The 27,689-nt window shown below is 35.4% G+C and overlaps 1 protein-coding gene across 1 annotated transcript; it reads left to right on the forward strand.

Annotated features, from left to right (window-relative positions):
- Positions 1-563: 563 nt before the first annotated feature.
- ZPBP (zona pellucida binding protein) lies at positions 564-26,883 on the forward strand. The gene is made up of 8 exons (XM_031052887.2): positions 564-687; positions 6,754-6,834; positions 9,932-10,057; positions 16,624-16,767; positions 18,553-18,771; positions 19,066-19,139; positions 20,755-20,932; positions 26,792-26,883. The coding sequence occupies exons 1-8, from the start codon at positions 564-566 to the stop codon at positions 26,881-26,883; spliced, it is 1,038 nt and encodes a 345-aa protein (XP_030908747.2).
- Positions 26,884-27,689: the final 806 nt, after the last annotated feature.

The raw sequence follows: 27,689 nt of genomic DNA on the forward strand, positions 1-27,689 counted from the left end.
CATTCTTCCAAAAGATCTTTTCTCTATCAAAAGCAAATTAATCTGATGCCATTGAAACATGCAAATATCCTGGTATATGAACACTTTCTTAACTGCCTTCATGCAGCAGCACAACGAAGACAGAGCAGCACAACTGTCAGTGCTCGCTTTTTTTACTAGATCAGCCTAATCTTTCAGTTTTGCTGTGAGAATTTCCCTGCGCCCTCCTGGGTTTGGGAACAACGCACTGACCGTGAGGCCGGTTCACCATACCTCGGGCCAGCCCAGGCGAAGGCCGCATCTCTATAAGCCCGTCTGTAGAGTGGGTGCCTAAATGAATTGTGGTTAATAACCCGGCTGCCGGACGATTAAGGGTTTGCGGATATGAAAGCCTACTCCCTCCTCCTGTCTTTCGCCAGAGATGAAGGCGCGGAGCCTGGCTCTGCAGCAGGGGAACCCTGCCTCTGGTACGACAGGTCAGAGGCAGCAGGGCAGCCACATCTCGCACCTCCGCGTCGGCCCCGGCGCCGTTGCGAGGGGTAACGGCTGCCGCGCCGTCTGAGGAGGCGCTGTGGGCTCTGGCGATGTGGTGTGCGGAGCGGGGAAGGGTGCGGAGCTGCAGCCGGCAAACCGCCGCTACCGCCGGCCGCCTCCCGGCCCACCGCTTCCTCCTGCTGCTGCTGCTGTTGCTCGTCCTGCTGCCCGCAGGTAGCGTCCCGGGATGGCGACACACGGAGCTCGGGCAGGGACCGGGACAGCGGGAGGGGGGGGGGGGGGGGGGGGGGGTTGAGCGGCGGGCTGGCCCTTCCTCGCGGGGCCTGGCAGCGGTGGCAGTTCCGGAACCTGCCCTGTCTGGAGCATCGGGTGTAAGTTCAGTAGGTTTTATCGAGTTCACTCCCTGCCTGAGCTTTGTCCTTGCCCTCATGCACTTATTTACACTGTTCTATAAAAGCAAGTGTGTGTGTGTCACTGCATATGTGACCCTCTTTGCAGCCTGTTACATCTGTGTTACTGTTCCATAACGCAGGAGCTGTGCCCTTTAACATCCAGCTTTCATCCCGTGGGTTCTGTTTCACCCCTGCTACTTCTCTTCCCATCCACACACACCATATGCACCAGTGGAATAAAACTTTCTTTCCACATGTGGAGGTGGGGATGCATGCAGGAAAGCTAAGAGGATTATCTAAGTAATCTCTTTTTTCCTCAGAAATGATAAGTGAGTGTTGAGGGGAGGGGTGTTTCTTCTTCCAAAGAAGCCTCACGCCTGAGTCAGGGGGTAACACCACAGGCTAGTTGCATGGGGAGCGAGCAGCTGGTAACAGCAGTACTCAGCTAAAACAGCTGCATCACTTTGTGAAGGGCTCCAAGTTAGTTAATAGCTAGGCTCTTAGTAAATAGTTAGGCTCTAAGTTAGAAATAGTTATGTGGTTGGATGCCAAGATGTACATATCTGGTGTACTAGCGCTGATTTTGTATCCACTGTGTGCATAATTGGAGCTATCAGGTGTCACTGGCTGACAAATTCTGGTGACGGCCTTTCAATTCTAAGACTCAGAATTAGCCTGAAAAAACAGGCTCTGCTTCCTAGTGAGGCTTTGAAATTTGGACATAGGAAATCACTTAGGCTTTCTGATTATTAGATTAGTATTAAATTATTTAATTTATACATTAGTGTGTATATATGCTAGATCTTCTTATTCAATGGCCTGGTTATGACTGACTTTCACTTTAGAAAACCAAGGTCTTCTCCAGGAACAAGATCAGAGGTGAAGTTCGAGTTGTTCTACTCTCTGACAAAACCAGGAAAAGTATGTGCAGTATTTCAGTATATATTCACTGAAATGTCTGTCTGGCTTTAGTAGGTGTAAGAGATGCTGTCAATTAAAGAAAGGTCTCTTATTTCAGTTTTATTGCACTATTGTGTTATTAATATAGGCTGAGTTCAGACTAATGTAAAGAATATGAACATCTTTGAGGATTTTGTTTGTTTTGTTGGTTGGGTTTGTTTGTTTACTAATGGTGACAGTCTTGGCTTATGTGTTTTTGTGAAGCGTGGTTCTTAAAATGTCTTAATTACGTTTGACTTTTCTGAGCCATCTGTAGGAAGTGTCCATCTTACTGAAAAGGTACATTTTTAATTTTGGCTTGCTGTATAAGAAGGGAAAAAAGTTTCCTTTTAGACTTACTGTCATGGTTTAACCCCAGCTGGCAACTAAGTGCTATGCAGCCACTTGCTCACAAACACATCTCCCCAGTGAGATGGGGAGGAGAATCGGAAAAAGGGTAAAAACCTGTGTGGTGAGATAAAAACAATTTAGTCATTAAAATAAATACAATATAGTACTAATATGAATTAAAAGAGAAATAACAGAGAGAGAGATAAAACTCAAAGAAAAAAAAAACCCAAATAATGCACAACTCAGTTGCTCACCACCTGTTGACCAGTACCCAGCTTGAGCTGAGCAGCGATCTGCCCTTCTGGGTAACTCCCCCCAGTTTATATACTGGGCATGATGTGCTGTGGAATACACCTTTGGTTAGTTTGGGTCAGGTGTCCTGTCTCTGTTTCCTACACGCTTCTTGTGCCCCTCCTCACTGGCAGAGATGAAAAGCCCTTGGTCAGAGTGAGCACTGCTCAGCATCAACTAAACCATGGGAGTGTTATCAGCATTATTCTTAGATTAAAGCCGAAACACAGCACTGGACCAGCTACTAGAAGAAAAATGACTGGTACAGATGAACCCAGGACACTTGTGAAGTGTGCTAATACTGTAATTATCAGAAAGGAAATTTGAAAGCCTACTTGAAAAACAATATAGTTCATTCTTGCAGGTTAAACTTAACTGAGACAGGTTAGAAACTGGTTTGTTTTCTCCTAGATGACTTTTATATGATTAGGAATAGAAATGGTAATATTTCTGCACAGCACTTGCCATCAATAGGCAGCTTAGAAATGCCAGCTGTAATTAAAATACTTGGTTATAGAAAAACACTTGACTATTAGCATAATTGAGCAAAAATAATTTGTCATGTTGCTATTTATATACTCTTGGTGCAGAAATCTCTTTACAAAAATTATCTCAAAACATAATTACTTTGAAAAAACTTTCAGCAACTACCGTAACTTAAATAAATCTTTTCCTATCGCTTCATGGAACTTTCATTTCTAAATAAATGAGTTGAAGCTAGGCCAATTGAACATTCAAGTAATACAGCATTTAATTCATGAATAAATTGATTGTTTAATTATTTAAGGCTCATTTTAAACTGTTTCCTGCTACTACAATTTTTAGACCAAATTTAATTTTCTGGTGAATTATTGTGAAGCGATTAATTTTACAGCTGTAATGCTCATTCTAAGACTAAGAGATTCAGAATAAAATGTTTTATGAAATAGTAGAATATACTTTATGTGATATTCAGGTGAATGGCATTTCTTTTCACCTCAGTGGGCTTGGAATGAATGCTCATGCAGTCAGTGCTCACCTCAGGTCCCTCATTTGCAAAGGAACTGGAGAAGGACTCCACTTTACCTGACTGTGGAGGAGCAGGTGGGGTTGTCTGTGCACGTACAATCCATCTGCTACTTCTGGTCTGAGGCTTTTCCCCCTAGAGGCAAAACCCCTTACAAATACAGGTTAATTGCTTTGTGTTTGGCGGAGTATCTGCCAAGTAGATTTAAAATACCTCAAAAAGGGTATGAATGTTTTGTGCTTAAATTTAACTTACTGCAGGATCTTTGGCCTATTTCAGTTGCATAAATCAGTAGTAAAGCTGTTGAATTTAACTCCATCAGATTTGAAAGTCATCCAATGAATCTTCAAGTAGCATAGAGACTTTATATGGCAAATATACTCTTAAATTCTAGTGTTGGGGAATGGGAATGGCTTTTCAGGCAGCTGAGAAGTTTGAATCACCCTGGGCTTGGGGGTGAATTATCCCAAACTTTCATGTGTCTGATAGTGATGTAAAGCTATTTTTTTGTCATCTATGTTCTTCTGCAAAAGGAGCTGTTGCTCACACCTTGTATTATGCTATAAAAAAGTACAATGAGGAATCACCTCTACATATTTCTGGTGCATTGGGCTGCGTAAAAAACTTAATTTGTGGAATTAATGCAGACATCTCATTTATTTTTCTCAAAAATGAGTGGAACAGCTTTTGCCACTGCTTGTTAAGTGCAGGTTAGATTGAAGGGATGGAATAAAATATTTAATAACTTTAAAATGTAGTTTAAACAGATCATTTATCCATTACTTGTTTTTTGTAGCTCTTTCTAGGACTTAATAGCGTCTTGATACCTTTTTTTTTTTCTAGGAAAAGCATCTTTCTAACCTAATCACACATACACTTTTAAAATTGAGAGTGAGAATAGAAATAGCATTTGTGCTAGACTGCTACAGAAAACTCTATTTAAATTCCGGGTGGTTAGGAGGCAAGCAAGGAAATTCAAATAGGAAACCTGAAAAAAAGGCTTGAAAAAAACCTAAAATGCAGTGTAGAAAGTGAGGACAGATTATATGAGAGTTGGGATTCATATGTGGACAGGAACATTTACTGACTGAAAAGGCTGCTATGCAAGCAAATTGTTTATGCACATGAAAGAGCATTTAAGATGACTTTCTCAAAATCTAGCATGCAATGTCATTGAAGGTACCAGAAAAGTAATTTCAGAAGTTTTACAGTGCCTTCCTTCAGTAACTGTTGCTTCCATTTTTCTAGTTCTTTTTAAATAAACAGTTCAAGAGCTCCATCTTTGGGTTTAAGCTATTATTGTAAAAAAACCCCCAAACCACTACTTTCCTTTTGCATTTAGTAGTGCTTATACATCTTGTAAGTTTTCTGTATCTGCTCATACTTTGTCAGTTTGCAGTGCTCAGCTTTTCTAGATGCATTTGTTCAGTCGGCTTCTGATAAACTTTCAATACTTTCTGTATAAGGTTGTTTTTTTCGGTTTTTCATTAATTTATTTGGATTTGGTGGATTATGTTTTTCCTCTCCAATTACAATACATAAATCAACTTGTCAGTTCATAAAATATTTATGATGTACACAGATAATAGTTGCAGACCGAATTTTAGAACAGACTGGATTTCAGGTAGGATTTATAATTTGCTGTGAATTAGTATGCTTTTATTAAACTCAAAGCATATGCTGATTTTTTTTTTTGTTGTTAATAGAAAATCCAATCAAATTCTTTTGGGAGCTGAATTTCAGAGAAAAATGAGTTTTGTTTCTGCCACTGCAGCAGAATTCTGAAAGACTTAACATAAATATTCCAGTGAGAAAATGTTAATCTATTTTGTTTTTCAACAAAATCCCTCCAATCCTTCTAGAAGGTCTTTGGGGAAAAGTTATATGAAAAACTTTGCTTCTCAAACGAAGTTGTGGGAATGATACATAGTGAAGCAATATTGCAAAGTAAATTAAACTGTTAATCATGGAAATCCACCATATATAAATCTGCTTTTATGATTATTGTCTCTCAGTTGTTTTTTTTCTTTTCGCAAGCAAGGTTTGATTTCTTCATCCTTTCTAAATATTTTAAGCTGTGTACTCTGCTTGCATTCTGAAATGACAAGTACAGATAATTCTTTTATTTTACCTTGATTATCTTATCCTGATAGCTGGAGAATCTGCCTTGCTTCTATTTTCCATAAGAACACTGTTGAGAAGTACAATTACTATTTATATAATAAATGGGTTGAATTGATAATTTCTCATTATTGCTTAAATCAAAATAAATCAAAACAAAGATGGGACTTGACTCCATCTCTCTTGTTGTCCTCAGATGCCTTCATCTATAACCAGTTTACTAGAGTATTTACTGTTGCTTTTAGTTTTTTAATATTGAACCTAAGTTAACAACCAACACTGATGTGGTGCCACATAATTACTTAGCTCACCTTCATAAAATAATTGCTACTGATGATATGTTTGGTATTTTATTGCTTTGTTCTGTATTCAAGACTTTCTATTCATTTATTATTTACTTTGCTTCCCAGATTCCCTAAATGAATTAGAAGTCACAGGCATATTTTAACTCCCAGTAACTCATGTTCCTTCCAAGCAGGAGGTGGAGACAAAGAACACAAAATCCTGAGAGGTCTAATTGCCGTTGTCATCTTTCTGCTGGCTTCAGTTCCATATCTCTAGGAACTCCTTTAAAAGAAAGTTATATCTGACTAGTACTAGAATACCCACCTGAAAGATACTTAATTTTTCTTTCAGAAGCCTTGCATATCTTGCAAAGCTTTAGAGTCTTTATAAACATGTTTGTAATTTCTATTTAAAATAGAATAAATGCAAATGAAAATAGACATTAAAGACCTCATATTTCATTTCATGGGGAAATTAAGACAATCATTAATGGTCAGTATATAATACACTTATTGACATCCCCATTGAGGTTATCATAATAATGCAGCTAAATTTTATCCTCATTTGTAGAGGGCCTATTCACACTTTCTCCATTACAGACAATCTCAATTTAAAATGTGACAGTTCTTTTGTAAAACATGAATATTTTTTAAACTTAATGTAAATTTAAGTGCCATTTAGAATAAGGATGCTTTTTCTGGTATCAGGCCTTTACCATTGGTTTTTGTTGCCTTAATGACAGTCATGTGTTGTATAAGACATTAGACAGATATTAACCTAATATCCATTGAAGAACTAGTCTATTAATGAATGTAGATTAGCCTAAAGTATGCTGCTTGATTTTTCAGATGAATTAAATTATTATATTAATGTCATTGCTTCATCTTTTAACAGTTCAACCTTCAAAGAGATTTTTAAGAAGTGCAGAGCCAAAACACGACAACTTAAAAATAGTGGGATCTGTCATATTTCCAGGTATTTTTCTTTAAACATAATTTAACAGTTTTTAGGGAGAATATTTGTTTTGCCAAGAAAAGGCCTATCTTTATTATACCCCTTGTTGTTGAATTGTTTAGAATTGTTTTAAGTGGTTTAATTAATTACAATTCTGCACTGACATATGTATACGTAATAGGCCATCCCACAGACTTTATTTCTGTTATTGGTATTTATTTTTATAGTTATTTTATACTTACAATTTTTATGAAACCAAGATAACTAATTTTCTATAATTGTTATAACAATAACAATATTCCGTGCACTCTTCCACCTGGCTGTAGGACTCTTGCTCTGAAGTACTTCTTTCTTCCACTGTAGGTATTCCTATTTGGTCTTGTTATGTACACAGAACCTGGAGCTTGAGGTTTATGTTATATTCTACAAGAAATAAGTAGGGTTAAGAATTAATTTCTTCCTAAGATAAATCAGTCTAAGAAATATATAAGATTATCACTATCTTTTCTCATTAAACAAAATAACTATTGGAAAATCTGAAAATTAAATTATAGACCACACTGTTCCTCACTGCCATATATTTACTCGTGTTGCTTTTTCTCTGAATGCACATTGCTGGCTTGGTTTTGGTAATACTCTTCCCCATAGATTTCTCCATGTGTGTTTTCCAGTAACAGTAGCATAACTAACTAGTAGCATATCCAGAAGTAATATTTCTGTTGTTGGAGGAAAGCTAAAAGACAGTATTTTTTGCCTTTTTTTTTGGTACAAATTCTTAGACGTGTGAATTTTTGTCCAAAAGTGAAACAGTTCTGGGATTTTTTTTTTTTTAAGATTTCTCTTAATGGTTTATCTTATAATACTATTTAATGTTAAATAATGGCTCTAACGGGTCTCAAGATTCATCCTATTAGTATACTTTTCCTCTCTTCTGATTGTCTATAAACATGGCTACTACTTGAATGGCAGAGGGTAATTTGAAAGTTGGAAGACAAGATCAAAATGATTTATCCCAACTCTGCTTCTAAACAATTTGGTATTAATAAATAATTTTTCCACCTTCTTTGGAATAGACCACTAAGAATATACTAGAATTGGCTCCAGTGTTCTTTTGAGATGCTGGGCAACATCTCTATTTTGTTTGTGTTTTACTTTTGCACCAAAGTTTTATTATATTTAATCCTTATTTTTTTAAATGCTGCAGTTTTAGAATACCTCACAAAAATGTTCTTTTTTGTCACTGTCTATAATAAATATTTTTATAATTGTGAGAATATGAACAAATAATAAAATTAGCAAATAACTTTAATTAAAAGAGTAAGACTTTATTTTGAAATGCAGAGGAATAAGGTTATACCTGGTTGATATTTTTTTTTCAGCCATTATTTTCTGGCAGATGCCCTTGTGTATCCTATGATACATGCTTACAAAACTGTCATGGAAATTTACAGTGGTGGGACAGACTTTTCCATCTTCACAGGTTATGATAATAATAACACCATAATTTTTTTACTTTTTATGGTGCGTATGTAATTATTCTTTTTTATATTGCCACGAGACAGAACAAAGCAACCTTGAGGAAATAAAAAACAAAAAATGTGAAGTGGGAGACATATGCAATGAATGCAATTTTGCCTCACTAGTCTGCTGCTAAAGCCAGTTGGTTAGTAAATTTTGAGAAAAAGTACAAATGATTTGCAATGGCAGAAGACTAATCATATTGGCAGTTGCATTAACATGTAGAATTCATATTGATTTTCATGCTTCAGGGTTAAAAACTGAAACATTACCTGTAAAAGACATTAATTTCCATGATATGCTGTTGTACAATTGAAAATATATACTTTGCTTTTTTCTGCAGTGTAAGCTACTGTAAAAAATTATTATTAGCTGGGATGGACGTACCTGCTGATCTTAAGACTATGAAATACCTAAGGTTGTTCGTATTTATTAAATGTTATATCTAAGTCTTTATTCTGTTGAAACAACTTCATACTTTAATGTGAATGTAAGTAAGTTTTCATATTTTAGTGAAAGCGAACAATCATACCTGGAGAGGAAAGAAAGCTGTGGTGGCACTACTGCCAGTTGCCATAATGGGAAAGTGACAACTTCTTCTGAACATTAATCCATTCCTGTAACACATAACTTGTTTTCCCCTTGCAGGGAACCTGAAATAGTCAATGATAAGATAAACTATGTTAGTTTGCTTATTTGATTCAGTTTAAATTATTAGTCAGTTTTCTCAAATCACAGAAATGTAGTAGCTGTAATGTTTTATACTAGCTGTAGCTTTTCAGTGGCATGAAGGTAGCCTGATGCAGAGCATGGTATACTAAAGTACACATTTACTGAAATGTGAATACCTAGCCTCAGAATTCTGAAGAGGATAAATGCTTTGCAGAATGTCAGTAGGAAGGAAAATATAACAAATCATACACACTAAAATCCTGCATATTATGGAAGTGATTATGACTACACCAGTTGTAGTTCTTAGAAACAATTGCAAGATCTAGAAGCACCTGTACACTGCAAACTGCATACAAGACAAGCATACCTGCTCTCCTGTGGGAAAATACAAACTAAATCCTTACCTTACTCAGTTTGCTTCCTATCTCATTATCCCTGAATTAAACAATAGGAAGCTCACCATTAAATGAGCTACAACATTATACCCTTTAAAACAAACACATTATGCACTGGTAAAAGGCAGGACTATTAGCACTGTTAATAGAATGGAAACAGCAACCTTTCAAGTCTGAGTATCCTGGACCAACATACTGCAACTTCACTCTCTACATGTGTGTGTTGGACTCCAGTTGAGACAGCAAGATGCGGAAGTCTGTGCTTGTGAGAACCCACTAAATGATATAATCCATTCAGGAGGATGTTAACAGCGCACTGTCATTCTTGTTTACATGAGATAGGCCTAGAACTAGAAAGAATACTCTTAGTTTTATTTTCTGGGGAAAACAAACCTGATGGTAGAGATAACAGAACAAGTCCCAGACTCAGAACTCCATTCAAGATCATTGTTTAACCACTGTATTGAAATTCATATAGCTCAGTATTAGGATACCACTGATATATACTTGATGTTAATGATTTTTTTTTTCAGTCAAAGTTTATGTCAAGCTGAATCACAACAGTCCACATATTTTATGTCTGACAAATCATCTGCGAAACTTAGAACTGATTGATCCAGTATTCCAGTGGACTGGACCAGGTGGTAGTCTTTCTTCAGGTAAGGTTTTATGATATTCAAGGCTCGACTGGACAAGTTCCTGTGTGATGTACTCTAGGTTTCCCTGCTCTTGCAGGGGAGTTGGACTAGATGATCTTTCAAGGTTCCTTCCAACCCTTGGGATTCTATGATTCTTACATATCCCCTGGCACCTTCTCGCTTTCTTCCTTGCACCTACAAAGAAGCATGAGGGTGGGAATGTAACTGAGGGTACATTGTGAGAGTGCTTGTATGTATATCGTATAAATTAACTTTCACTTTTCAGAAAGGGGTGGGATAACCAAACTAAAACACTTCTCCAGGTCTCTGTAGAGAATGGTGCCAACTCTAAAGAGTGCTAGGTGGAACAGGGCATGTTGGATGCAACAGAGGCTGAGGTTTAGTGTTCTTTGTGGCAGAGACATCTGGCAGTGTTTTACAAGGACAGAATAATAGGATGATGGGCTGTGTGATCTAGTCCAACTTCCTGTTCCATGGCAGGTGACCATCATATATGAAGCTGCTCAGGACCTTGACCACTTGAGTTTGGGGAATCTGTACCCTGGGAGATTTTGTGTCTTTTCTGTGCGATCTGTTTATCTTTTTTTCTTATTTTCAATCATAATTTCCTTTACTGTAACATGTCATCATTGCTGCATGTCCTTTTGTGGTGCACCTCTTAAAAAATATGGACTATTCTTCCCTGTATATCTGCTTGGGTAGTGAAGGACTAGAATTTCTTCCTTAAAATTTTCTAGGATAAAAATTCCAGTTTCCTTTGCCTCTTGTCCTACACATCAGCTCCTTAATCATCTCAGAAAGCTGCTTGTTGACTTGCTCCAGTTTCTTATTATCTGTCTTGTCAAAACTGGGCACAGTATTCCAGAGAGCTCAAATGAGTTTTAAGTAGGGAGAGAATAATCACTTAGCAGGGAACCTGAGTTCTGGTTTTTGTTTCCTTCTGTGCATCTCATTTGCCCTTTAGTCTTATTTAATTTTGAAAAGGAACAATAAGCATTGTCATGAATTTATAAACCTATTTAATCTCTTATTTTAGTTTACAATTTAGGTTATGAATCATTCATCCTTTTACAATGGCAGTGTTTCCAAAAACTATTTGCTTTCATCGTAGTCTGTACTAGTGTTTATCAGAACGCTGTCTTTGGTCTTATACTTTCCTGCTACACAATCTGAAATACCATTTACATCACAGTGATTCTACATTCTTAATCCTCTATATGCCAGCCTTCATAGTAGAGCATTTCATATTTATATGATATCTAACACAGATATATTCAGAGTTTCTGCTCTGTAACTAATAGCAGACTTCACCCTCAGAATTTTTATCATTCTTTGCCTCAAAGTGCTATAGGTGTTTCTGCTTGTACTTAAGCCTGTGGGCTGTGTTGTTTTACATGCAACTGCTACTCTCCCTTGGTATAGATATATACTGGTTAGCTGAATGTTCTGCACTGTAACATGTATTTTGATGTCCAGTCTGTGATGCATGACAGACACAATTTCAGATATATTGTCATGTGTTTAAGTACTGAGTACTTAACTGAGTCTGATTAGAAAGAAGACAATCTACCAATTCACAATTAACAAAAATTGCCTGTTTCACAACTCTGGCTTCTGTTTACTCAAACTGCAGTTTCAGCAGGGTAGAACGGAAAAACATGGAGACCTCAGACTTCTAGTTGACAGGTATAAATCTCTTTGGGGAGATTGCTTCAGCAGTATCTGAAGTTGCTATGCCAACCTTGGTTAACTAGCAAGAAAAGCTATGGTGGCAGGGGTTCTTGGCTCTGTGGCAACTTCAGGTATACTAGAATCAACAGCACGTGGGCAAACTTTACAGTAAAAGAAGAAAGCTTGTGTTTGTCTGACATAACTTTCTAGAGGGATGAGAAAGGCTGTAGAAAAAACTATTTTTAAAAGCAGTAATGAGAGGACTTCAGCCTCAGCCACCACAATTTTGGGTAAATACCACAAAGATGTATTAGTCTCTTAGGGCTGATGCCACTTTTGTTTTGTTTTTTTTTTAACTCAAAGAAAGTATAAATAGACAAAAAGCTATTTAAAGTTTTTTGTTCCTGAAGTGTTTGCTATGTAAAAGGATTTTATCACTTGGCCTCCATTTAGGATGGGTGTATCTGTAATGGATAAATATTATCTGGGTTTTGGTGTGACTAGCTGGTATTCTAATGCCTGTTGTAGCAAATCTCCACAATAGTGGGAAATCAGGTTTAATAAAACCTTGCTTAATACATTATTTAATACTTTTTCAGCTTGACTGTAGGAAAGAAAAGAGTAATTTTAGTGTAAACATAGAACTGTGAATTGAGTTTTAGGAAAGACTAACAAAATACGGCTTCTTGGAATGCTGCAAAATAAATGCAAATATTTAAGCATAAAGACTGAAAGAGGAGAGCCTATCTTTCATCGTACTATCTGTCATAGTAGAAAAATCAGATTCTTTTTCAGGCACATTGGCCTTTGACACACAGCTATATGCATCAGACATCATGACTACAATAAAAGCTCACCAAGAGCAGTAAACACTTTTCTTTCTGTAGGCATTAAAAACCAGTTCTGTTCTTTGAACAAGCAGCTTTGTTCAGATAGTTCCAGTCGACTTACGTGTGCTTGAAAGGGTAATGAAAAATTAAATACTGCACAAAATGTAATTTAAAATCATTACAACTTCAAAATTAGCAAGTCATTTTTCGTCACTTAGCATAGTGACTCTTTTTTACTAAGATCTGGAAATTGTACTTGGAAATTTTTAAACAGCTTTTGGGCTGGTTGAGAATAAGAGCTTTTTCAAAATAGGTTTTAAGTGGAGGATAAAACCTTCAAAATAATTGCTTATGTTCTGGATCTTAAAAGTTTTTCTGCATAAAACAGCAATTTTGATGGTGTTCTGAACAGCTATGTACAACATTTTGATCTTTATTTCCAAATGCAAACATTAGAATAGGCCTATTCTAGTTTGCACCTAGGAATTTGGATTTACAGGAAAGTTACTGGTTTTCATACACTCTGACACTAATATATGTGTAGAAGGAATATTTGTTGTGGAAGATTTTGACTCTCCTTTCACAGGACTGAAAAAAGTGTGTACTATAGTTTTGTAGAACAAAGCAACTGACAAATTAAATACCTGCACCCAACTTCTCAACTGCAAGCTGAACCCCAGATATTCTAAAACCTGCTATTGGTATATCAATCAGGTTTTCTGTGGACAGGCAAGTAAAGAGAATGAGAAGAAATATGAAGCTTCTTTTAATAGGTGTGTATATCTGTATATTCATGCTATCCTCATAACTGATATATGACTTATACATGTTTCCTGAGAGACAGTCGGAGTCCTGTATGGTCTACAAAACAGAGTGTGTTTCATTCCTAAAAAGCTTTTCAGGTGAACTCAAGTTTATTTTAGAGGTATTAGCTTTTGTTCCTGTATGTCTATAATTAATCACTGAATTTACCTATTTGGACATTCTTAGGTATTGCATATTTAAATTTGAACATGCACATTTTTTTTAAAATCTGAAGATTAAAATTTAGGATCTGGATTGATAGCTGTTTCTGAGTGTCTGAAAAATCTGTTTCTGAAAAGCCCATTGGCCTGATTCTGCTGTCATTTACTTCTATTCTTAACATATAATTTCAAAATACAGAAGTTGCTCTACTGTAAAACTGGTCTGATTGGGTGGATAATGGGGAGTAACTTTAATTTTTTTGCACTGAAAACATTGGAAGGAGTATCAATCTGTTGGGTTGAAGTTTAGTAAACAGAGAACCTAAAATGTAGGAACACTTAGTTTCAAATATAATTCTACAAACACATGGAAACTTATGGGATTTAGTCTTCATAACATAATTCTCACAGGAATAGCTCTATTTTGCATCCTTCTAATTCCTGAAGATCCTGGAAAATGGTCTAGCTTCTTTTCTTAGCATAAATTAAAAGAACTTATTTTCTATTTTAAGTTATTCTGGTTTTCACTGACTCCAGGGAACCTCTGAATTGATCACATTGCTTTCTGTCCATCATGCGTGTAAAATGCCTCCTGCATAATACAGGCATATTAAATCATATAATGTAATTTGTATCACAAAATGTGAGGTGAAATCCTTGTCACCTGTCTTATTGAACCTGCTGTAAAGGAGTAACATGGGAAAAAGATACTAGATTGAACAAAAGGGTGAATAGCTTAATTACTTTCAAAATTCTGTTTTATGGCTAACAGTCTGTTTTGTGACCCAAACTCATCTGAGACGTAGTATTCATCCAGATAATCCCATGGAGGAAGGCATTTTAAATGTGGTTTCTTTTATAACACAAGGGGGAAAATAAACCCAAACCAGCAACATAACAGGCTCTTGATTTCATGATCCAAAAGGACATTCTTTACACACAGATATACCATTAAAGTAATTAATAGTTATGATGAAAAAAATGTGATATTTTCTGGTATATAAAGCATCCATTGTTCAAGGTAGGATAAAACTCTGTAATAAAGATCTGTGACTCAGTCCATCAGAGGAATACTTTTCTATTTTTGTAGAAATTATCTGTGACCAGATCTCTTCACTGGATTTCCAAGCTTTGTCTTTTGCAGACTTCTTGTCATCTTTGCAGTTCAGTAATGCATTTTATAAATATAGCAAAGCTGTCTGTGATATATCTTAAAGGTGTTCCAGCTATCCAGTCAACTAACAGTGGTGCTGTTTCTGGCCTGCACAGGGCAGTTGCATATGCTAAAGATGAGAACTGTAGTTCTTAAATCTATGCTCTTTTTTTCTGACAGTATTAATCTGATAGCTATTCCAGCATACAGTAGCAAATGACATCCTAGTTTATAGATTTAGCATCCGGAGTAGGTCATCATCAGATTAAAAACCTCTTCATCATCCAAAAAATGGAAGACAGTGTGCCATTAATTTGAGAGCCTAGGTTGATATGGAATCCCAAACCATTTTTGTCAAAGAATTTGCTCTTTCAGTTCTTTCATAGTACTGTTTTGTTGTTTTTTTCTTTCCTTTTTTGCCAGCATTTGAATTTATTGTTTTTTAACAGAGTGATATATATGAAAAAACTAGTTAATTAAAAGCTTAAATGGTTTATTGAGGAACAAAGTTGTCCTACATCGTCTGCCAAGTATGTTAAAAGATACACTTCAATAAGTCTATTTTTTTTCCAGCATCTTTTTTAAAATCACACAGCAGGAAAGTCACTGTGCATCTACAGTAACATGTTAGTTTGAATAGAAGTGTGGCTTTGAAAGGAATTGCTTGATTATACACATTTACCATGTTTTATTTGAATCTGGTGTTGTCTTTGAGTACACAAAGTAGATCCGTTTTGGGTGAAGCTAATTGTAAAGCTTTTATTTGAAAAATAATGTGTGCTCAATCTGTAAAACCAGCTTAGGACTGGTCTGAAGTAAATGCCATAAGATGTATGTGGTATAAATCTCGTGTCCTTAGCACTGATTTTTTCAGTTTGAAAATACGCTGCTCTTGCACCACACACATTGACTAAGCTTCCATTGTCTACATAACAATTCTAAATTATTTAGGATGTTAAAAAGACTGGGAGGGGGCATCTGAAAATGGAAAACAAAATTATTCTCAGTATTTTATTAAAGTGAGTATTTTACCTTGAAGCCTATTAGAATCAACACTAATCTAGTGGCTCCCAAGGTTTTCTTTGACAGCAAGATGGGCTGCGTATTACTATTTGACAAAGTCATTATCTATATTGCTACTGCCTGAGGACTTTTCAAATCAGGAAAGGGCTCATCAACTGTCATCATTTAACCCACATGCAGGCTACATAGCTCATTATCAGTGCCCAAATCTGACCTAAAGCAGTGCTTTCCTTTCTCTTTAAAAACTCAGTTAAAGAGCCATGCTCATTATTTGCCCTCTGAAGTAGGATTCTGCTTCACCTCTGCCTTGAACTAAGGCATTGTGCTAAGACTTTGGCCACTGTAACAGTGCTTATTTTTCCATACAGAAGGGTTATTTTACAATCTTAAACATCCATGATTCTCATTTTGGCATATACATGTAATTCTTTTTGGAAGGTCTGTTACACACTACTTGCTTAACTTGAACTTCCTGCCTACTGTGAAATTTACTGCATGTTAAACACTACCAGCAGCTAATTCATCAGGCAGTTCCTGAAGACTGAAAGGTTAGTAACCAGTTCGAATATATATATAAGTATAAAAAGAGATTATTTGCCCACTTTGTGCTTTTTTTCTTTGAGCTTTTTGCCCTTGGAAGTAGTTATTTGAGAGAGCAATAGATGTCTAAGATCAAACAAAAACAGGTTTCCAGGACAGCTTTGCTAACCCAGTACTTAAAAACACAGGAGCAATAAGGTGGGTTTGAGTAATGCTGAACTGAGTGACACCCAATCAGCTTCAATTCCTGAGTCATGTGCCTTCAGCTGAATCCATAATATTAGTATTTTCTGCACAGTTTAACATTAAATAGCCATTTTGATCCTTGCTTTCTACATTTTTTCATTATGGCAACTAAATTTATTTAATTATTGTATTTACTAGAAAATAGCAGTGTGAAAATATCGCCATCAGGAACTTTAATATTGAGACACTTCAATCAGAGTGGAGTTTACACTTGTTCCATTGGTTATAAACTAACAGCAATGCAACCTGTTGAACACCTCGTAATAAAATACCTTATTTATGGTAAGTTATGAATCCATGTGTGTCACTGCTTTGAAAAAGTTTAATTTTAAAAAATATGTGTTCCTAGTTTTAAATAAGTAGGTCTATTTAGAATTTAATTTTCAGACATTCTGTTTCTCTGGGAAATTGTTTTTCATATTAGTTTCTACCAGGCAGTTCATTTAATGTCATTTACAGAGCTTTAAATGAAGCTCAGTGGCTGACTGAGAAACGGATGAATACAGTTCTTTTTAAAAAAAGAAACATAAAATGTAATGAAATGTAACAAATTGTACAGGCAGTAATCCTTAATAACATTAAAATAGTATAATTTTAAACTGAATTATTCTTTATGAGATTGATTTTGGCACAGCCGTATTTTTTCATATATGTTAATGCCTTAATTATTACCTGCTTGTGCTTTGTAAGTATGTATCATTTAATAATGTAATATTTGTAGCTTATTCTTTCCTGTTCTGATTACATTTCCTTCTGTCAGGGGGTAAAAAGTTTTTGATAAAGTGAAAGATTGTAAAGGCAATGTCACTTATTCATTATGAGCTCTCCTTTAAAGGATATTTTATTCTTGTGGAGATGTGGGCAAGAGCTTCTCTTGCCTTCAGCAAGAACTATGTCTGATCTTGAATTTAAAAGGCAAATCGGTGCTCATTTAGAAACACAGTAGAGCACAATAACCTAAATTAACCTTTGATGTAAATTAATTTTACTTTGGCACAGTAACCTTCATACAGAATAGCCCTGACTTTTAGCAGCTAGCTTGCTTGACAGATCTGCAAAGGAAGAAGTTTCTTTGAAACTGTTTTAATGGAAAAGGTTATAGTTTTCAGTAATGCAGAATTATGTCCTTATTGAATACGGATCAAATCTGAATATTAGTATACAAAATTCAAGTTTTATGCATATATATATATAAAGGACTATGCAGCAGCAAGGGAAAGGAAATTGGGGGAGTCAGAAGCAAGGTGGAGGATCTAATAAGCTGCCTTAATTGGGTACCATATTTTGGATTTTTTGCTGCTTCTTTTAGCTGGTTAGATTTCTATTGCTTTGTTCCTTCTTCCTTGCCACCCTCATTTCTGTGATTATACCCACACGGTGACCCCTATTCTTCATTCTTTTACTCTTATATTCTATTTAACATTGTGCTCTGTTGATTTTCAGCTTTGGGCAAGTAGAGTGGTTATTATGAAATAACTAGAAACAGACATTTTATGGTACACTGGCTTAGTTGTAAAAGATGTCCAGGTGTGCATTTAGCTTTTCAGTAACGGTGGAATAATTTGTGCTCACAGGGAAGGAATTCCTGTTCATTGTACTAGTTCATCTTCTGTTGATCTGTGGGGAAGAGAATTGAGGTTTTAAGCCCTTTAAAATAATTTGTGATAATTGACTAAAAATATTTGACATACCACTGTAACTGGCCATAATGTGTAAGATTAAATACTGTGCTACATACTAAAGGGTATTTTGTATATTCCTTAACATTACCATTCATAGTCCTAATCCTTTTACTGTAATCTCTTGTTTTTTTAAAAATGAAAAAAAAATCAGTAATAAAGAGACTTACCTGTGGATTTCAATAAGAATGTTGAATTGTAAAAATCTCTTGAGTGTTTCCAGTTGGCCCAGCATATACTATTTTATCATTAAAAATTCTCTGGGAGCGCAAAATAAGCATTATTTAGAAATTACGTATTGAATTTTTTTTTTCAAATACACTAATTACTTTTTTTTCTTTTTACTTCATAAATGTTCATTACCGTCTTCCACATTTTTTCCCTGCAGCTTATTCTGATCCTAAAAATTACTATGAGCTCACAGCCCAGTATCACACAGCCCCCTGCAACAGTTCTAAGAACGCTTATTTTGAGAAAGCATTGCTTCAGATACTAAGCAGTCTTGTTGCTGAACTTTCTTGTGAGGTTACATTAATTAAGTCAGAATGCCATCATGTAAAAATGCAGAGAGGAGGCCTACAGAATGAAAACTTCTTTACATTTTCAGGTAAATATCAGCCTTGCTTTTAATGTAAATAATACAATTTCTTGTCATTAGAATTTACAAATAAATGGCAGTTCCCATAAAAGATTTAAATATACCAAAACTGAGACATAGGCATGTAGTATCTATGAAGATAAGCTCTTATTTCTTTAAATCATTGAAAGTCAGACATCTAAAATATTTTAAAAAGTCCTAAATACTTGCATCAGAACTAACTAGAATCTTAAATCAGTTAATTAAATAACTGTTGATTTCATTGACTTTGATCTTTTATAAACAGATTATGTTTTGTTACAGTTACTTCCTTAGACAGCGAAAACGGCAGACTATGTCAGCAAAGAAATTGTAATGCTTTTTATAGACTAAACAAGGTACAGTAGCTAACGTAATAAAGAAATTACCATAATAAGCTATTTTCACAATAAAGTATAACAACATCAGAAATAAAACACCTTTTGTTTAGAAATTAATAAATCAGTATAAGAGTTTAAGTGTACATAATTTTTTTTCCATTAAAATTGCTAATATTCTAGTGATGATATGGATAAGGCAGGTTATGCTACCAGATTTAAAGGCAGTATATTAAGAATATAGAAAGTGGCAAGACAATTGGGGAAACTTTGAACATGTGCTGTCTTACAAATATCAAATGTTGTTTTACAATGGGATTGCCTTTCCATCACTTCAAAATGATTTTATTATTGATGTGGTAGAATTTTAGCTGTTTGAATGTATTTGGCTTTTATAGTAGAGAACCAGAAGCCAGAGTCTTGCTTTTTAAGTTAATTGTCAATTTAGAGGTTCTTAAATGGGAGAAAAGGAAGGGAAGTACAGGAGGAATACTAAAATACAGCAGGTATGCAAGTTGTGCTTTGTGATTCCAGCAGAGGGGTGAGGGAGTTTAAAACAACATTGAACTCATTAAGCAGCTTCCATCCTGTCCACTGTGAAAACCTCTAAATTTGTGGGGAAAACTCATGATCAAAGTCCATCTTTTCCACACAGAAAAAGAGGATCAAATTAAGAGGGCATGAATAAATTTGGTTTTGTGAATTGGTGTGTATGCTGAACTGTGCCAGCCTATTAAAGGTTGTTTTTTCTTTGCTTTATTTATAAATATATATATATACATATATATATATACACTTAACCCCTTAATTTGTATTCAAATGAAGCACTGTCTGGAAACGAAGCATTCATACTTTTTTACTGTTAAGTCTTTGTCAGCTTGCTAATGGATCTGTGCGTTTGTTATATTTTATAGTTAGAAGTCACATTTTGAGATTTAACTACAATAACAAATTCTTTAATATTCCAGTGGAAGACACTATAAAAAATGATCCAAAATTCCAGTGAAAATAAAGGATTTTAAAAGATAAATATTGCCTTTGGCTAGGGGGGTGGAATAGATCAGATGGAATAGAGCTCCCTTGTATCCTAAGATTTCTGTGTTTCTGTGCTGCTGGTTCTGCACTGATTGAAAGGAATGCTTTTCCTTTCTAGGACTATATTTGTGCAAAACTTTTTGAGTAAAGGAATTAGTCTTCCATGATATGGTATTAATAATCCCCTTATTTAACTTGGCTTCAAAAGAAGTTTGGCATTTTCTTTTTGCTGAGCAGAAATTGCTAACAAAGGTGGAAATTACGTGAAGCTAAACTACAATACCTATATAGATGGGAAAGCTGTACTTCTCTTGATGTTGAGCTGCAGTTGCCTAATGTAAGCAAAATTGCCATGGATTAGATTTTAAAATTCCATTTATATAAACCTGAACACTTTCAAAGACTTTGTATTAGCTGATCAAAGTTTATCTAATTTAAACCCAACATATTCAAAATATTAGACTGCCCTGTTTCCATTTAGCTACAATCAAAAGATTTAGTGGTATGTCCTTTAAAACTTATATTCACTTTTTTTGTCTTTTCTTGTATTCTGACCTCTTCCATCAAAGGTTCTGATACAATATCATTTGTTTAAATTTAGGCTAAACACCTTATAGAGAGATTTTTTAAGCAACAAGCGGAAAATATCAGGAAAAGTTCTGAACCGTTGCCTAAAATATACTACATTGATGGTACTCTGCAAATGGTATGGGTTGATCGCTGCTCTCCAGGGTATGGAATGAATGCTCAAATGCATCCAGAATGTCCTGGGTGTTGTGGTAAGTGACAAATTAATTTATTGTATAAAGTATTAAATACTGTTACAGTGTTTTTTGTTCTGATTGAACTCAGTACTTTGTTACTTATCTTTGTAAAAATGTTATGACATAATATAACAGGCTGTGATCCTGTCAAGTCTGTCAAGGTAACCTGTACTAGATCAGGTTAGTAATTGGGTATAACTTTCTTAAGACCTTGTTGATTTAGATTTTAAGCTAGACCTGTAGTTTCTGTGGATTGATTTAATTTAAGTAAGATATCTAGGTCAGACCTCTAGATAGCAGTGGGGCTTTCTGGAATTAGCATAGAAATCTATAATCTGACATGGTATCTTTCAAGGTTTTTTTTTTGTTTTTTTTTTGTGGTGAGATAAGGCAATTATTTTTGTTCTTAAATTTATAAAAGGGTACATAATAATACATAATAATGCAATTCCTTTAACTAATTACATGCTACGCTCCAGATATGTTTAGCATAACAGTTTTCTTATCTGCTGTGCACCTCCACCTCCTACACAAGACAGAAACACTACATAGTCCTCCACTAGTGTCAAGATCTCTCGAGCTCAAATCATAACAGACACTGCTTTGGCAGATACAAGGGCAAGCTTTCACATCTGAGGTACCCAAGAATCTGAAACAGTCAGTCCTGAATCTTGACTGATTACTACCTCCCATAGTTGAGGATATAATTCCCCTAGCATGCTCAAACCTTCACCATTTTCCTTAGTTGACCTCTTTGTAGAATTAGTAATTTCTTTTCCCAGAATCCAAAACACCATATCATAGGCAGTAAAATGGAAACAGTCCTCTGCTTATCATTCTACCTCAAGGCTTCAGTTATTTCTAACAGATGTATCCTGCATAATCTTTAAAACCTCAGAAGACTACATAGGCTCCCAAGGAAATAAAACTTAGTACTGCATATCCTCACTGTTGGAAGGCTTTTTTCAAAGATATTTATGTAATTTCACTTTATGTATTTCATACCTTGTTCTGTCTTCTGTCTTCTTATTCTGTCTCACGAAATCTGGAAACAATTCTGTTAACCTTATTTTTGAAGTAGCTATTGTGTATCTTAGAAGACTCTGATTTTTTTTTTCTGATACTGTCTTTGTTGAACTAAACCACCTCAACTTCTGAACTTCTGTCTTTTTGGTTGTGTTTGACTGACCTCGGCTCAGCCTGATTACTGTACTCTCTAACTTCCCTACATTTGTTTTCAGTGCCTCAAACATGATGTAGTAGTTCTAAGAAGACCATGTTAACATGAGAGGATTAGTTGTGATTTGCTAAAATCCCTGGAACTGTTACTTAAACATGCAATAAAATATTTGCCTCATATCTTTATTAGTGGGGGAACTTTTTCCAAAACATACAGTTACTCGTAGAAATATTTTGAAAAACACATTTCCTCTAAATTACAGTAGAGTTCAATTTCTTGGGTTATGCAATAATTTCCCTTGTAGTTGCAGAAACCAGGTTCTGTAAACCAGATAAAACAATTTTAAGGCGCATTTTAGAACTGTTTGAGAGTTTTGGTCTCTTTACCGACCCTTGTTTTGTAGTTAGAAGATCAAGCTTTCATTCTAAATTAATAGAAAGTTCATAGTCGTTTGCCATAATGGGGAGAATGCCCTTTAAGCTTAAGCAGATTTTGGTTTTTTTTTTGTCTTCTATTTTATAATCACAACAAGCCAAGTACTTGCTTTTGTAAGAGCTTTTATTCAGTGATTCTGTATGTCACATGCGTCATTTTGAATTTTGAGCTCTTAGCAGTGCCTTATCAGTGCTTTTCTTTTGGTCCTAAGAACTTCTCTCTCACATGATGTAACAGTTCCATGCTTCTCCTTCCCATGGACTGATCCTGCTTACAATCTTCTTTAATCAAACAAATATATAGACCTTTCCGATTCTTTTATTTCTTCCTATTTAAATCTTGTCCTTGTTTACAGCTTCTCTCAGTTTTGTTGTCAGCATAGTTCATTGGGACTTCTAATTATCTTGTTAGTAGAAACATTTAGTGAAATGTGTCTTAAGACTGTCTCATAAGTTGTCCCTTTAGCAATTTCTGTTGCTTTTTTTTTTTAAGCAACATTTGGTACTCTTTTAAAATTTTATTCTAATCATAGTCTTCTGTAGTTTATTACATTTGTATGTGCTGCCATATCAGCTGCTTTAAAATTAATTACATGTTGTCTTATAATGAAGAGAAACATCAAACTGTGTTACTTTCCACTTACCTGCATGTGTTTCAGTGTTTATTCCTGAAATCTTTACATAGTATAGAAGTCTCATCCACTGTTCTGTGGTTTTTGCGATTCTTTTTTCCTTTTCTGCAAAATCTATAATACATTTCTTACCAGTCACAGGTTAGCACCGGTCACAGGGTATCATGGCAGATACATTGAAAACCTCACGTTGTCATTTGTGTTACCCTTTTGCAGGCAAGTTCTATTCTGGAACATGATAACAGATGTTATTCAGACTTTCTCATTTGAAGTACATTAAATGCTGAACAGTGTTACTGTTTCTAGTCTCCAGGTCTTGATAAGGATATGACAGAATGAAAGAGGTTAGAGACTAGGCCCAAGAACATGGAGAAATAAGATAGTATGCATATCCTCTGCAAGTTGCATAAACAAACCTACTCTACTTTTACTTCTTATACAGCCAAATAGAAAGATAATCAGTTACACCTGTTCTCTCTCCTCTATAATTTTTAGAATAACTAGGTTTATGAAGTCTTGTAGTAGTTCTGCTTCCTCCATGCTGTTGTGCAGTGCTCTGTGAATAGTGCATCATTTGTTTCACACTACCATCACACAATTTGTGCACTAAGCATAACCCTTTCACTTACTTCATGATGTACCAATCTGAACCTTCTGTATTAGAGCTTCATTCTTTTTCTTCCCTATGCTTCAATCTCATGTTCTTTTGTATCATATTGTACCATCATTCACCCTTCCACCCTCTGCTTTTATATTAAAATGGCATTAAATATTGAGCTACTGCCTCGCCTTCTACTCCCATTTTGTAGTCTAAATCTCCTTCTGAATTAGTCAATCAATCAAACATGTTAACCTGATTAGTCACTGGGTGATGTATCTATTTTTAGAGAATCTTTTTGGCAGAAGACACTGGTGGTAAAACATATCAAAATTTTGTTCATCAGGTACTACATAAGCCTCAGGCACAGCTCCTTATTGTGTAAGTTTGTAGAGGCAATGACTTAGAGTCACTGCTGATTAATAATCATTACTGCTGATTAATAATTCCATTCTGCCCCTGTAAAGCAATCCTGAATAAACAGAATTGATGAGTACAAACATCTCAGAAATTATTTTACATGATTTTATCTTAATGCTAATATTTGTCTGCTTTTAAGGCCCTATTTTATGTTAAATAAAGCACATTATTCCAGGATAATTAAATATTTTGGTAACAGCCACAAGGTCTGATCAATCATTACCTTTTATTTAATGTAGGTAATTGAGTCACTTTCATGTCATCAAAACATCTAAATACAATTTTTCTGATTTATAAATCTATTTTTCTGGGGTTTTTTTGTTTGGTTGGGTTTTGTTTTTGTTTTTAATCAGATGCAGCTGTGAGATTAATACAGTACAAAATGTCATATGTTTCTTAAGGCTTCTCTGGAGACATAATTTGATATCATACCCTGTACTAGCTTGATGAAATATTTTTTGTCCTGTATTATTATTCTGCAGAGCTTGATTTATGTGGTATTTTTAGTACATTAGATACTGAATAGTCAGTTCTAATTTGGTTTTCTTCAGTTGTTTCTCACAGCATTGTGATTATTTATCTTACTGAAACACAGTAACTTGAAAGTTCAAAAGGAAATATATTTTTCAAGAGAATATTGAAATTGTCCTAAAAATCAGGAGTGCAAAATACTTAGCTTTTGCGATACAAGAACAAAATAAGATGACATGCATATCAGTTTGTGAGGTGTGTAGTGTCAAGTATGTAATATACGCTGTAAAGATGGAATATTTTGCTAAGATGTTTATACTTTCAAAGTGAAAGTATACCAATGGGAGTTTTCCACTAGTGACAAGGTTGAAACAAGGTAAGTTTACCAGTTAAAGAAACCTTCTAGCAGCTGGCTAAATTAGCTACAAGTCCCTGCTTCAGATTCCTTTCTGTTTTTCATGCTTTCTGCCAGATAGCAAACAAATGACACTTCTGAGAAAGAAACTTTTTATCCCATTGTAAGGGAAGTCTAACTTGCTTTATTTAAATAAGCTAAAAATTCCGAAGGACCAGAAGTGTGCCTATATTCTTCAGTAAAAAGAGGATAATTATTCATCTGATACTCAAGATGATTGATTTTCCAGATCAGGCCCCTCACTACAAGAGAGACAATGAGGTGCTGGAGCAGGTCCAGAGATGGGCAACGAAGCTGGTGAAGGGTCTGGAGAATAAATCTTTGAGGAATGGCTGAGGGAACTGGGGTTGTTTAGTGTGGAGAAGAGAAGGCTCAGGGGGACCTTATTGCTCTCTACAACTACCCGAAAGGAGGTTGTAGTGAGGTGGGGATTGGTCTCTTCTTCCAAGTAACAAGTGACAGGACAAGAGGTAATGGCCTCACTCTGCACCAGGGGAGGCTGGATACTGGGAACAATTTCTTCACAGAGAGGGTGATCAAGCATTGGAACTGGCTTCCCAGGGAATTGGTGGAATCACCATCCCTGGAAGTGTTCAAAAACCGTGTAGATGAGACCCTCAGTGATATGCTTTAGTGGCGGTCTTGGCAATCCTGGGGTAATGATTGGACTTGATCTTAAAGGTCTTTTCCAACCTAGTTGATGATTCTATGATTCTATTAAAATGCCTTTAGTTACATATATTTGTAAAGCTCTCTCTTTCCCATAAAGCCACCTTGTCTGCCTATAGTGATGTACAAAAGAGGCAAGGTTTTGATGTCATCTGCAGAAGACTCCTTCTCTTTTCCTCTCATAAGACCTCTAAAATCCTCTTTAGTCAATAGCAGTGGCAAAATTGCCAGGCCAAGCTAGTAACAGCCACTGAGGATCAAATGAATCCTGCCAGCCTCAACAAATGAAGATAAACCAAACCAAATACTGAAAATCCTGCTGAAGGTTTGTGCAATAGTGACTAAGAAGTCATTAACCCAGGCAAACCTCAATAACCAGGTAAGCATTGACTCTGCAAAAGCAAGGAAGCTCTTAATTACCTTTGCACAGTGAATACTAATGCCATTAATTTAAAATCTATCCTAAAGAAAAGCTACTATTGCCAAAGAGAAGTATGATACAGGATAGTCATAACCAAATAGCTCAAGTTCTGCATTTTTTCTGCCAAAAGCATAATGGTGAGGTGTCTTTTGTGAGGAAGTCATTCTGCAGATGACTGTACACGTCAATAAAAGGCATAATCAAACAGGAAAAATGTTTCATTCAGAACACTTGTTCTGCATCATACACTGATTTTGGGTTTGATACTGTATTTTTTTCACTACTTCTTCATAATTATGAGAGCTTACACTTCAGTTTTATTTTGTCTTGTGTTACTTTTACAGGCAGCTAAAGCAGTTTATTTAAAACACTGTTGAATATAGGCCATATTAAAATGTAATTGATGGACACATCCCCTGTAAGTAGATGGAGTGGAAAGTGATGAAGAGAAAAATATTGTTGTAATAAACAGATGATGCATAAAATGTATAGAATTTTTTCATCATCAAGTAGCAGAATGCTGGAAAAAATCTGATCTTTTTTCAAATAGATGAAGATGCAATCTAAACATTTAAAATGTAAATATTTTGTAGTTATAATTTAAATTCCACATTTTTGTTTTTCTTGTCCATAGTTGTATGCAGCCCAGGATCATACAATCCTAGTAATGGAAATCACTGTCTTCAGTGTGACAGAAGTTTGATATATGGAGCAACAAAGTGCTAATGGCTGAGGGATTTACATTCTTGCAATACCTCTTATGTATTTTAACATGGTAGTATTAATAAATATTTTTAAAATATATACAGTTTGTTTTGCTTACATCAATAAAATGCACTTTTTTTTTTCTAAGAAATAATGATCCATCAGCATATTGGTGAAATGTTTTAGGTCATATCACTTAGGGATTCTTCATTTGCAAGTTCTTTAGAACATCTGCTAGGTTAATACGAAAAGTAACTCAATCACAGGAACTAAATACACAGGTATTTTGTATACTTAGTCCTTTGCTGATGGACCTCAGCTCCTCTTGACATGGAGGTGGAGTAAGGCATCTATATTTTAGTTCTATCTACCTGTCCATTTAGTCGTTGGTTAGCAGGATTATAGTAAATAGCCCATGGTGTACCTCCAGCACTGAAAGGTCATGAATGTTGCAATGCAGGCTCAAATGCAAAAACATCCTAAAAACTTACTTTCAAGATGAATTATAGTATCAGTAATGACCAGTTAGTAACTTCTTCCCAAAGAATGTAAAATTCTACTTGGGTCAGTCATCTATTCCACCTTAAAAGATACCACATTGAGCACAAGACTTTTGCTCTCACCTGAAGAAAACACACACTAACACAAAATACTGTGGTACTTTTTATGACTTTCATCTTCTTTACTTTTGTAAGACTGTTGGGAATTACTAAGCAGTTAGGTGAATGCATTCCTGGTATTTGTCATTCATTAATAGTCTTATTTAAATTGGTATTCAGTAACAGAATCCCATTTAAAATCTTGTTTGGTATTTGCAAGTAATACCC

The sequence above is a fragment of the Melopsittacus undulatus genome, chromosome 1 (assembly GCF_012275295.1).
Source record: "Melopsittacus undulatus isolate bMelUnd1 chromosome 1, bMelUnd1.mat.Z, whole genome shotgun sequence".
NCBI classification, from domain to species: Eukaryota; Metazoa; Chordata; class Aves; order Psittaciformes; family Psittaculidae; genus Melopsittacus; species Melopsittacus undulatus.